Source organism: Vidua chalybeata, chromosome 12 (assembly GCF_026979565.1).
Source record: "Vidua chalybeata isolate OUT-0048 chromosome 12, bVidCha1 merged haplotype, whole genome shotgun sequence".
Classification (NCBI taxonomy): domain Eukaryota; kingdom Metazoa; phylum Chordata; class Aves; order Passeriformes; family Viduidae; genus Vidua; species Vidua chalybeata.
Window position 1 is genome coordinate 9,397,223 of NC_071541.1, and position 12,416 is coordinate 9,409,638.

The 12,416-nt window shown below is 57.7% G+C and overlaps 1 protein-coding gene across 5 annotated transcripts; it reads right to left on the reverse strand.

Moving 5' to 3' along the window:
- Positions 1 to 179: 179 nt before the first annotated feature.
- BRPF1 (bromodomain and PHD finger containing 1) lies at positions 180 to 12,130 on the reverse strand. Of its 5 annotated transcripts, none has more exons than XM_053953941.1 (13): positions 11,441 to 12,130; positions 9,607 to 10,566; positions 7,183 to 7,339; positions 5,962 to 6,093; positions 5,475 to 5,621; positions 4,236 to 4,548; positions 3,429 to 3,743; positions 2,208 to 2,495; positions 1,963 to 2,110; positions 1,305 to 1,426; positions 1,086 to 1,204; positions 824 to 978; positions 180 to 736 (listed from the first exon to the last, which is right to left on the reverse strand). In XM_053953941.1, the coding sequence occupies exons 1-13, from the start codon at positions 12,034 to 12,036 to the stop codon at positions 553 to 555; spliced, it is 3,636 nt and encodes a 1,211-aa protein (XP_053809916.1). In that variant the 5' UTR covers positions 12,037 to 12,130; the 3' UTR covers positions 180 to 552. The 5 variants fall into 5 exon arrangements, with proteins under 5 accessions (XP_053809916.1, XP_053809919.1, XP_053809918.1 ...); XM_053953944.1 differs by having other exon boundaries at positions 1,290 to 1,426; positions 3,429 to 3,740; positions 5,493 to 5,621; positions 11,441 to 12,129; XM_053953943.1 differs by having other exon boundaries at positions 1,290 to 1,426; positions 5,493 to 5,621; positions 11,441 to 12,129.
- Positions 12,131 to 12,416: the final 286 nt, after the last annotated feature.

The following is a 12,416-nucleotide window of genomic DNA, read 5'->3' on the forward strand; positions in this document are numbered from 1 at the left end:
CCCACACCTCCCCAGAGCCCCCCAGCCCGAGTCCCCGGCCCCGCCACTGCCCACCACAGAGAAACCCGCGCGGGCGGAGCGCCCGCCGCTCCCCGCCCCAGCTTCCGCTCGCAGCCGGAAGCGGGGCCGGCACCGCCGCGCACGCCCGCCCGGCTCCCGGTCCCTCTCTGCCCGCAGCGGCCGCGGCTCCGCAGTGGAGGTTTATTTTCTAAGAATCAATAGATTTTTTTTTTCTTCCTTCAAAATAAATACAAACAACGTCCGAGCGCGGGGCCGGCCAGGGGCTGGGCCCAGGGGTGGGGGGGCAGCACGGGGGTGCGGGGCGCGGGGGGCCGCCCTGGAGCACGGCGGCGGCCAGAACAGCATCCCGGGGAGCGGCGGGCTGGGGGGAGCGGGCACCGGGAATGGGAGAGTGGGGGGGGGCCACGGGGGACCGGCCCCACCCCTCCCGGTCCCCCGGCCCCCCGTGGGTGCAGGCCAGCTGCACGGGGTGGGGGTCACCGAGCCCCGTTTGCCCTGAGATTTGGCAGGGGAGCGGCCGGCGGCACCGGCTCAGTCGCTCTCACTGGAGTCGCTGCTCTGCTCGCCCTGCACCTTGTTGCGGTGCTGCATGGCGCGGTGGTAGGCGATCTGCACCGACTTGCGGATGTTGGACTTGCGGCCCTCCAGCATCTTCTCTTTGTCCAGGTCCTGGTTCACCCCCAGAGGCACCAGCTTCGTCCGGGGCAACCACTGCCTGTGGAGAACGGGGGGCCACCTCGTTTGAGGGTTACAATCGTCTCTGGGGAGCCCCCCCGCAAAGCCCTCGGTGCCCTGGCCTTACCAAGTGCGCTTGTTGTCGAAGAAGAGAACAAGGTAGAGGTGCTCGCGTGCTTCCTGAGTCATCTGCTCCCCCAGCTTCAGCACCTCCAAGGGGGGCACGGGGATGGGGACCCCATGGTGGAACATGCCTTCCCGCGGCATCTTGGGGTCAATGATCTGCAAAACGAGCAGTGGAGGGCTGAGAGGAGAACGGGGACCCCAAGAACCAGTCTGCAGAGAGGGGGACATGGATTTCGGAGGCCCCGATAACAGGCGATACTCACCAACGCCGGGTAGGAGGGGTAACCCCGGCACTTAGCCCACACCAGGTCCAGGGCATCCAGGGAAGAATCCTCATCCTCAGACAGCCACCCTGCGCCTCGCCCCATGCCCTTACGCACCACTGTACAGGAGGAGAAGGGAGTCAGCTGCGTCCCCCCACGTGATGGTGCCAGCCAGGCACACAGCTGTGCAGCCACAGTACTTACTGCCGTGCCCCACACCTCGTCCCGTGCCCACGGAGTAGGACTCGTTCTCTGTCCCTGATGTGTCCTCACTGCTGTCCTCTGGGAAGTTCACTCGAGAGAAGGAGGGTTTCCCTCTGCCCTGCTTGGAGGGCGTTGTGCTGCGGAGACAGGGAGCAGAGCTATCAGTAGGAGTCATGTTAAGCTTCCAGAAACTGTCTTCCAGAAGGCCAGGATGGTGGGACACCAGGGCTTGTGACCTCCAACTCCGGCCTTGGCACTGGGAAGGACTTGGCAGGGGTACCAGGCAGAAAGGTGGGATGGTGCTTCTGCCAGGGTGCAAGCCAGACCCTCACCCAGTTCCACCTGGGAGGACCAGAAGATGTGCCCTCATCCAAATCAGAGGTGCAGGCAGGAAGCTGCTGGTGTTGGCTGCTGGAAGGGCCAATGACACAGCAGCCGCTGTGCCAATAGGGAATTCCCTACTTCATGCTTCCTACTAGCCCTTTGCAGCACACTCACACCTTTAGGTTTTACCTTAAAAAAGGCACAAACCCCACAGACTTCTAGGGATTAGCAGCTGAGCTGCAGGGCGAACAAGATGGGGACCACCAGATGGGGTAATTGTCCAGAAACTCAAGGCTGAGAGCTGCCCACTGCCACCCTGGGCAGCTCTGCTGTCAGCAGAGGGCAGTACCTGGTGCGGTCTGAGGCAGCGCTGCTGCTGCTGCTGCTGCTGGACTCCGAGTCGGAGCTGCTCCGGGGAAGATTGCAGTCATTGCGGTACACCAGGAAGCTCTTCTTCACGGGCTGGTTCCCACTGCTGAAACCGTTGGCTGGCAGGTCTGAAAAACATCCCAACAAAGAGCATTACCACTGCACCAGAGCCTGCCACGTGCTGCCAGTACGTGGGACCACAGCTGTCCAGCTGCACTCACTCACCCATGGTAGCATCTTCCGTGGATTTGTCACTGTCACTGTCTGAGCTGGAGCTGGGACGCGGGCTTCGCCCTCGCTTCCTCTGCCGCTGGGAGGACCCCATTATTGGTAGCTGTGGGGGCCCAATGGGGCTGCTCCCATGCCCAGGAGGGATCTGGCTGTCTCGATTCTTTGGGGGACGTCCTGGACGTTTTGGAGGGCCTGCAGTTTTAGGGTTCTTCTTGGAGAAGAGCACAGAGGTCCTCCTGCCAACTTCATGTGCTGGGGTAGAAGAAGAATTGGGACCCAGACCTGGAAGAGGGAGAAGGTGGCAGCTGCAGCACTGATGGCAGGGACTGCATAGCAGTGGTATCACGAAACTGCTTTGTTTCTGGGGAACATTATCTCAGAAGATCCTCCCTCACTCTAGGAAGAAGCTGCCTTTCCCAGTGATTAGGGGACAGGACTGGGATGCTCAATAACACATGGTAGCTCTGCCTGGATCTTTTGCTGTGCTCTCCACAGAGCCCAGCTCAGCATCTTCATCCAGGGAGCTGGCAGCTGGCCTGTTTGACTCTCAGCCCTGGGAGAGCACTTGGAGCTCAGCAGTCACTGCTGCTGCAACTCCCTCCCATGCCCTCCGGCAGGAAGGGAGACCAAAGGCAGCCTGCTCGATAATGCCCCTAGAGACCAGGCTGGTAGGTCCTATCAGAAGGAAACAATCCACCTCATGCCCCACATCACACAGCTGGAACTGTCAGTCTCTGGAACAGCATCCAGTTCCTCAACTGACAGAGAATTCACCAGGTGACTGCTGACCACAGCTGTGAACACCAGCAACCTGCCAACCTCCCCAGGGGCAAACACACACCAGGCTGTGGCTGTTCCAGACACAGGACGTGGCCTCCTTCATCCAATCCCCCCTGCTTGGCTGGCACAGCTCACTACAGGCTATCCAGTGAGCATGCCTGGGAAGGCACAGACATCATACTCAGCACCTGCTCCTAAGGGAGGCACTACAGGAAAGGAGGAGTCCCCACAGGGGGATGCAGGATAAGGTACTGTCTCACAAGAGGCCACCTGCCTCATTCCCATGGACGAGTTGAAGAGCGAGGTGTGTGTGGGCAGCTGCCCACACAGTCCTCCTGCCTGAGGAGGCCCCTGCCAGGGCAGCTTCTCCCCAGAGAGGCCTGTCCAGAGGCAGCTCTCCATGGCTCCTCAGACTGGCAGCTCTGGCAGTATTACCTTTGCCAGTCTCCTGGCTGCTGCTCTCCTCTGCAGCACTGTCTGTCTGCAGGTCCTTCTCACAGGGGTTGTGGGACTGTAGGACTCCCCTGGCAGAGGAGCTGTGCCGCTCCAGCCCGTCCCGGCCCAGGTCCCGCGGGTGAGCGAGCTTCCGCCGTAGGACTGTGATCTCCTTCTTGATCATCTTGGCCCGGCGGGACCGTCCTATGCTCTGCTTGCCAGCGTTGACCTCGTCCAGCCTCTCCAGCAGGATCTTTAGCTGCTCCTCCAATGGCAGGTGCTTCTGATTCTCTGAGAGCAGCAGCCGCACATCTTCTGGGGAAACAAAGCAGATGGATGAAAGAAATCGGGAACTCAGTGGAGCTCCTCTACTTGAAAGGGCATGAGGCAATCCAGGTTCCCTGCAGGGGAGAAGGAGCTGGCATGGCACCAAACACCTGTGCACCCTTTAGGGAAGTTATCCTAAAAGAACAAGAGAAGGAGCCCTGTGGGAACTCAGCCAGTTGGAACTACTGGGGAAAGCAGGCTGATCAGCAGTGTGGAGAATACTGGGGTTCCCATTGTCTGGAACAAGGATGAAACACAAAAGAAAGGACACACAGACAAACCACTGCCTAGAACCAACCTAATGGCGCTGATAAGTACCTGGCTAGCAAAACCACCAGGTCTCCAGGGAGTGGGGACACACAGCCCAGCACTTGACTTAACCTCCCAGAGGAGGCAGCTCAGACTCTTGGGTGCCTTGACTCTGCCCAGGCTTTACCTCTGAGTAACCCTTGTAACCCAGGACAGGGAAGGAGTACCCACCATCCTCAATGTCTTGGATCTGAGCCTCTTCTACTGTTACACAGTGGGGGAAGTGCATGCCTGTCTCAAAGTCAATGCCCATCTTCTCTGCCTGCCGGCGAGCCTGCCGGAGCACGGCACCTCCCTGCTCCCGCAGACGGATGGCTGCCCGGTAGAAGATCGTGTCTTTGGCATTGTATTTCAAACAGTTGTTAATAATCAGGTTGAAATCCTCCTCAAAGTCATCGAAATTCAGATAGCGATAGGCTTCTAGCTTTTGTTTCATTGTCTGAAAATCCATTGGCTTCTTGATGTGATCCAGGTAGTCTGGGACCTGCATAAGGAAAGAGCTAGGGTTAAGAGCCCAGGAGCCACAGTTAGCAGTACCTGCTCCAAGAAAACAGTTGTTAGAGGAATCAGGTATCACTCCCTGTGCTCTGCCCAAATGCACATCGGGGAATGCCGTCTGCTTTTGCAGCTTGAGGAACAGCAACGCCTCCGGACTAGGAAGCCCATGTGCTGTGCTCAACCTGTTAGAGCGGATATGCACTCCGAAGCATTTTTACAGCTCCAGCACACATGCCAGCATCCTGTCCTCAACTCCTGCCTGCAGGCAGCTGGGATCCAGTATGCTACATGTTATTCCCTGGAGAGGGAGCTGCAAGTGCAGCCCCAGGGGTGAAGGTGAGTGCAGAAAGATAAAACAGAGCTGTCCAGGTGGCAGGTGAGATGGTGCACCCTTCCTCCCCATCTGCTGAGATGCCTCCATGCTGCCAGAACCTTGCAGAGACCATGTGGACTTTTGCCATGCTCCCAGGCAGGGACTCAGAGACAGTCTCAGGAATTGTCTCCCCTGCCTGCAGCAGTGACAGTCTAAGAGTCAAACCCATCTCTGTGCTGTGCTCAGTCACCTAGCAGAGGCCTTCACAAGAGGACAGGTAAGAGCATGCCGACTGCTAAGGGCTGGCACTTTGTCTTTCCCAGTAGGAATCCCCAACAGACCCTAGGGTGTCACCAGTAACACACACAGAGGAAGAGCCAAGTGCTGTGCCCCAGCTGTCACCAGCTCAGCTGTGTTCTGCATTTGGCTCACACAGGAGGGGCACTGCTGCACACCCCCTCTGGTGAGCAAGTGGTGCTGGCATGAGCCAGCACCAGGCTGCTCAGGATTCTTCTGGACCAGAACACACCCTGGGCAGCCCTTGGCACGAGCAAGGGACAAGTTTGAGTGAAGTAGAAATCTGGGGAGGGGGTTCTTACTTCGTAGATTTCTGTTACCTCAGACAGAGGGACCGGCTCACTGAAGATGTTGCCCGTGTCTTTCTCCTGCAGCTGCTCAAGCGTCTTGCGGAGGAGGATGAGGAAGGGGGTCAGCTGCATTTCCAGTGCCACCTGCTGCACTTTGATCTGAAATAAAGGAACAGAGCGGGGCTGAGCCCCAGGCCCCAGCCAGGCAGTGGGGACTGTCCCCAGGGAGCAGCAGTGCAGCCCTGCAGGACAGCAACCCCTCTCCTCTCCTTGCTGAGGGGTAGGGACCACCCCTCAGCCCCGTTTCTGGGGAGCAGAGGTGTAACACCGGCTCTAGCACCTGTGCGTCCCACCTGTGCCTTGCAGAGCAGCCACCTTTGCTCGGAGCCATCGGAGCAGAGCGCAGCACAGCCGAGGGGACCCCGGCACACCTACAGCACTCTAAGGAGCCCCTGCTGATGCCCACCCCAGCAGCTCCCCAAGGAGGGGCAATCGTTACCGTCTCTCTCTTGAGTTTCTCCCGCTTGCGTATCAGCTCCACCAGCAAGCGCGCACGCTCAAGGTCATGGCGCAGGCGCTGCCATGACTTCAGCTGTTCCTTCAGGGCCCAGTTCTTATCCTCAGTGTCTCTCTGTGGGAACATCAGAGACCATGAGCTGATAGAAGATGTGCTCCCATCTCCACCTTCCTGTCTGTGTGCTGGGGCTCTTCCCTGGCAAAGGGAACCACCATGCCTGACCTGCTGGTGCAGCAAAGGTCACAGCTCCTTTCTTGTAACCTAGGCAGGTGATTCAGTCTCACCTCTGGCAAGAGCTAAATACCTGCCCCTTGGTCATCAAGCCCTTAGGATGTCAGGAGATGCACATTCTGAGGCTCTGGAAATACTCTTCCTAACATGACTGACTGACTGCCTGCAGCTGCCCAAGAGGTCTGTGCTGCTGCTCACAGCTCTGACGAAGTGCAACAGCTCAAAAAGGGAACACAGCTCTAGTTGCTTTCATTTCTGGAGCACCAAAAAAAGTACAGCTTTTATCCTGCCACAGCCAAAACTGAGCAGAAGCAGCCTCAGCTCTTCTCCAGCAAAAATAATAAGAGCAGACAAAGGTAGGAGAAACCCCTGTCCAGTGACAGTCATCAAAGGGCTCAGAAAGAAAGATTTACAGCTCAGATGGGGAGCCGGAAGAAAAATCTTCCTCTCTGGCACCAGATTTCACATGCGTGAAGTGCTGACTGTGGGCTGGAAGCAACACCCAGAAGGAGCACTCCTGAAGCAGTATCAGAAACTAGAAGCGAGGCCTTGGTTTGGTCCAGACTGTTTCTGGAGATCCCTGGCCATCTCTCTCAACACTGCCTGGCACAGCGGCCTCATACTAGAGCCATTTCTGACAGGTTTGCCATCACTGCTGGCTAAATGCAGGCACAAGAAAGGAAATACCTTCAGCGTGGCAGCTTGAGAGGGCAGGATTCCCTTCATGTGGCAGGCTGCCAGTGGCGTCACTGCCTGGCAATTCTCTGAACACTGAGAGTGGAGGAGAAGGTGAAGCAGCAAAAGCAGCAGCTGGGGCTGCCCTTTCCTCATCTGAAAGCTCCTACCCCTGACCCCCATTCTGCACCTGCAGGCACTGCATGCAGCAAAGGCTCCAAGCCCACAGCTCCAAAGGCGCAGGAAGCATGCACACAGCCAGGGTTCCCTGCAGCCCCCCAACAAGTCAGCCCTTACCTGGTCGCAGTTTCTCTGTGACTGCAAGTGTGTCTGAAGGCGGCGGAGCAGGGGGACACCATTGCGGGACTGTCTCTTCAGAGTCCAGTAGCTATGGAGCCTCTGCATGAACTGGCTCTTCCTCTGGATGGTTAAACGGTTTGTAATCTTACTGAGCCTGAGGAAAGGAGAAGAACCACAGAGCCCATCAATGAGACAAGCCTGGCTGCTGCAGGAGAAGCCCTGGCTAGGGACATGTAGCAGCAAGGCCATCCAAGCACAGCTGAGAAAGCTCCTCAGGCAGAGAACATCCTTTTCTGTGGTAGGACTTTCTGTAACACCAAGTCACACAGCATAGGCACAACAGAGGATGCCAGGAAATGTGCAGCCTTGCCTCTCCATAACACACTTTTCCTTTCTACTTCCTGTCAACTTTTGGGCAAAGCCTGGGGCAGGCTGGGGTGCAAGACAGCCACACTGGGGGCTGGACCTTTAACAGTTCCCATGGTCCCTGAGACCATGAGTGTTACGGTGCTACTACCCCAAAACCATTATTTACCTGGCTGAGGGCCACTTGCTGTGACGGGGGAGTCTGGCCAAATGTTACCAGAGAAACTCAAACCCTGGCAAAGCATGAGGAGGGAGCAGGAGGCATGAGTACAACAGACGTCCCATCCAAGACTATCCTGAACAGCCCAGAACTCCACAAAAGGGATCGCTTACTTCCTGCAACAGCAGGTAGTCTGGAGGGGCTGGGACAGCCTCATTCAGCAGAGTTGGACAGAGATGCCCTGCTAGTAGAGAGACAAAGGGATGAACCCTCAGCATCTCCACACCTCCCAGGGACAGCTTTTCCCAAGGAATGACCCAACCTGCATCAGCCTCAGCTGAAGAGACTGGGGACAGCAGCCTCATATGCCATCACTGGCCAAGCACAGCTCCCACAGGAAGACATGTGGCATTCTGGCAACAGCCTCTGAAGAATAATTAATCCCAACACAAAGGCTTGGGGAGAGGTTAACACCTTCTAGCTCAGTGTAGGTTTTGCTGTGAACGCAATAGCAGCAAGACCCTACAACCTGCCTGCCAACATGTCCATACATAAGAGGCTCTTGCTATGGAGCAAGTCCTGAGTGAGCTAAAACATAAGTTTGGGACACAAACAGGCCATGGTAAAAAGCCAGCAGCCTTGTGGCAGACACGCCTCCCCAAGTCACCAGAATGCTGCCTAGAGAGCATAGCCCATGGCTTCCATGTGCTCCTATCCAAGTGCACAGGAGATAAGTCTTGAGAGTCTGAGGGTCTTGATAGCGCTCTATGGTCACAGCCCCAGCACAGCTCCTGCCACAGGAAGAAGGAGAGCTCAGCAGCTCAGGACTGTGGCTGACCACCACAAAGGCAAATGCTTCCATGCCCAACCTGTGCCCAACTGGGTGTCGCCTGCTGCAGGGTGACAATGAGATCCAAAAACATCCTAGGATGCCCTTATGTGCTTTTACATGCTGCTGAGGACATCCAGAGTTATAAACTACACTGACAAATTCTGGCAAGGCTCTTAGGTGCCCTTGTTTTGGGATTTGCACGCCAGCCCAACAAGCTAACAAGAGCAAGGCACAAAGCAGTTGCAACTGTAACTACAGAGTGTTTGCACCTTCCTATGAAACCACAGGTTTGCAATGTGACAGAAACACAACCCCTCACGAGGCCTCATACTGGGGAGTCAGACTCAGGACCGTGGTGTTCCTTGGCAGGCAGGAGTCCTGGTGCTCTCCAGCCACCCCTCCTCACAGACAGCTTTCAGCACCCGTGGCTGCCCGGCCCTGCTCCAACAGACAGCGCTGAGAAGGAGCAGCTGCTGCTGTGCCTGGCAGAGAGCACTGAGGAAGCCCAGCAAGGAGTACGTGGCTGCTGGGATGGATGAGCTCTGCTCAGCAGAGCACAGGGATCCCGACCCCAGACCTCTCTGCTCCAGAGGCAAAATAACCCCGGGATTAGCCCGTTTCCCAGGCCTGAATCACTCCCACACTTCTGTCTTTTGCCTGACACAGACTCAGGAGAAAACAGACCTCAGCAGAAAGGAGAGCAGTTCCCTCCTCCCTGCCTCATTTACTCCAGTGCCTGAGGTCAGCACAACAGGAAAGGAGTGCTGGGAACCTCCAGCTGCTTCTTGATGCATCCGGCCAAGTTCATTCTCTACTGTTAAACTAACAGCAGCTATTTCCTGCCCTGCCAAGGGCCCAGACACCTTTGCGGGCAGTGCATGGCCCTGCCTCTCTGTAGGACTCCCAGAGGAAACTACCACAGCCCTCTGCAGCAACAAAGTGAGAAGTACCTGTGCAAAAAGCTAAGGAGGGGAACAGGATAATGCCCACATGGAAAGCAGGACACAAAGCACGGAGGAAAGGAGAAATTTCTCCCCAGTCCAGGGAGGGTGGCAGGTCATACCTGTGGGGTGGGATGCAGGGCACAGAAACCACAGGCGCTGCAGCTCGTTTCTCCGCCAAGATCTTCCGCGCTTTCTTCATCTTGATCCTAGACTTGGCCTTTGCTTTTTTGACTTTCTCAGAACTCCAGCCCTTCCCCTCCTCCTCTTCCTCCTCATCTTCCTCTTCCCCCTCACTGTGAGAGAGGGCGGGAAGCCTGCGCACAGAACCTGGCGGTGTGTGGATGTCGCAGTAGGCAGTTTTGCGCACACTGAAGGAGGTACCATTGGCACCCGTCTCCCTGACGGGCTCCATCTTCATGTACAGCCCGGCCTGCTGGGCACAGGTGACATGGAAGGCAGTGTAGCAATTGGCTTTGTGACACTGGATGCAAGCCCCAGAGCCACGCTGCTTGCAAATGTAACAGGTCAGCTTCCAGCGTGCGGGCGGGATGTGCTCGATGCTGTCGATGGGCTCCAGGAAGACGGTGTTGGCAAAGCACACCTCCGGGATCCAGAGGGCACAGACCACGTGTGCCCAGCGCCCATCGTCCGTCTGCTTGAAGGCCCCCCCCTTGTTTGGGCAGAGGGCGCAGTCCACAGCGCGCGAGGGTGACTGCAGGCACCGTCTGCAGAGCCACTGTCCCTCGGGGATGTAGGGCACCCCATAGCACTCCTGGTGCACAGCCAGGTTGCACATGTCGCAGAAGAGGATGACGTTGCTGTTCTGACACTCCCCGTCATTGCAGATGCAGCAGACGGCATCCTCATCCACCAAGGCGTTTGGGTCCCCCTTGTTGTGGCTCTCGAAGTAGGACTCCTTCTCTAGCCGGTCCATCAGGTACTCAAAGATCTCCTGCGGAATAGGACTCACACCTTCGTTCTTCCGCCTCTCGTTCATGATGTCCAGCCAGATGTAATCCTCCTCATCCATGTCGTACTCCACCTCCTCATCCAGCTCCTCTGCCGACTTCTCAATGTACCTGGAAGACACAGCATGGGAAAGTAAGGGCATGTTTGACATGGTTGGAGCTGCTGAGCCCCAACTCCAGGATTTTTCTGTGACTGAGGGAATGTTCAAAAGCTTCAGCTGAGCCGTAAGTCAAAATAAAGAAACAGGGACAAGGCAGGAATGTGCAGAAGTGGGAGGTGCTGCTGCACCCTGACTAGCACAGCGGAACAACAGCAGCCTGGAGACAAAACAACACTGGTCCAAGGAGCAAGGTCAGGCCTTGGAGACTCATCAGTGCAAGCAGGGGGCCTGCATGGGCCACCCAGCAAGTGCCAGTGCTCACAACCAAGACATGATAATCATGCATGGAGGCACCATGTTTCATTAATACTGGTTAGGAGACTCAGTTAACTCCTGCCTGAGGTATTACTGGGGCCAGTGCATCCACCAAATCACTCACAAAGTACTGTAAGAAAACAATTAAGAAGTATGCCCACACAGAGACAGATCCTACAGGTACACCTTGGTGCTGAAGGGCTCTGAAAATATCTCAGCATACCTCCAAAGAGAGAATGAGAGGCAAAAAGACACATTTGGGTTTTGTTTTGATTTTTGGGTGCTGTTCCAGCATGGAAAGAGTGCAGCAATCAAACTGCTGGCAATGACCTAAGCAGCAACTGAGCGCTCTGTAGATGCACAGACCCCTCAGAACTGTGATGTGACACCAAGCAGAGCCCCAGGAGCCTGAAGCCATGGAACAGCCAGTTCTGTGAGACCTGGGAGAGGCAGACAGAGGCCATTTCCAGGAGCCACGGGCATGCCACTTGAAGACAGTGGGGCTAATTCCGCCTCCAAACCCAGGGCATGAGCCTAGGAGTCTCCTTGCACCCAGCCACGGACAATACCTGTAGTACGAAGTGGGACGAGGCGGGGCATCAGGGGTGTCCTGCTCCAGCTCTCGGTACACCACCTCGGGCAGCTTGGGGGTAGTGCTGGCCGAGGCGTTGTGGTGATGGTGGTTGGAGTCCTTGCGCTTCTCCTTGTTCTTGTGCTTCCCAGATTTGGGCGGGACGCTCTGCGTCTCCGTGTTCTCCTTATTGCTCCCATTCTCGGGCACCTCCTCGGGAACATCCTCGTCCTCGGACACCACGTCGAGATTATCGAAGATGCTGATGCGGTGGACGCGGCCATGCAGGTCCACCTCCACCATGCGCTGAGCCTGGGCGTAGGTCATCACCTCTCGGCCGGGAGACTGGGAGGTCTCGGAGGGGCTGGGCGACTGCTTGTTGGCGGCGCGGGCCTGGCGCCCCTTCTTCTTGTGCTTGCGCAGGGGGGTGTGCTGGGGCAGGGGCGGGTTGTCGTGGTCATAGTGGTACAGGTGGTACTCGATCCCGCTGTAGCTCTTGTAGATCTTGCGGCAGGTGCCCACCGGGCACTCGTAGGGCGGCTTGGTGGCCCGCAGGTTGTGGCAGAAGGTCTTCACGTCGAAGTCTACGCCCATGGCGGGGCCGCGGGGGGCCGAGGCCGGGCCGGGCCGGGCCCCCCGCCCCCTCCCCGGGCCCCGGCCGCCCTGCCCTGGCTCCCCGCTGCCCGCTCCTTCCCTGCGGCGGCGCTCCCCGGCGCGGGGCCGCGCTCAGCGAGCGGGCGGCTCCATGGGCGGCGGCGGCGGCGGCGGCGGCGGCGGGCCCGGGCCGGCCCCAACAATGGAGCTGCGGCGGCGCCTGGCGCGGGGCGGCCGCTGGGTAAAGCGCCGCGCCGCCCTTAGCAACCGCACTTTCGCCACGGCACCGCCGGGCAGCGGCACCGGGCGGGGCCGGCAGCAGCGAGGACGGAGGGAACGGGGAAGGCGGCGGCGGCCGCAGCGACAGGGCGGGGAGGCCA

Bases quoted from the DNA above. Each gene is read 5' to 3' on its own strand.
- BRPF1 (XM_053953939.1), bottom strand. From the start codon at position 12,036: ATGGGCGTAGACTTCGACGTGAAGACCTTCTGCCACAACCTGCGGGCC. The intron at 10,567-11,440 runs GTATTGTCCGTG...TGTGTCTTCCAG, and splicing joins CGTCCCACTTCGTACTACAG to GTACATTGAGAAGTCGGCAG. The intron at 3,744-4,235 runs GTGGGTACTCCT...TTGTTTCCCCAG, and splicing joins GATCCAAGACATTGAGGATG to AAGATGTGCGGCTGCTGCTC.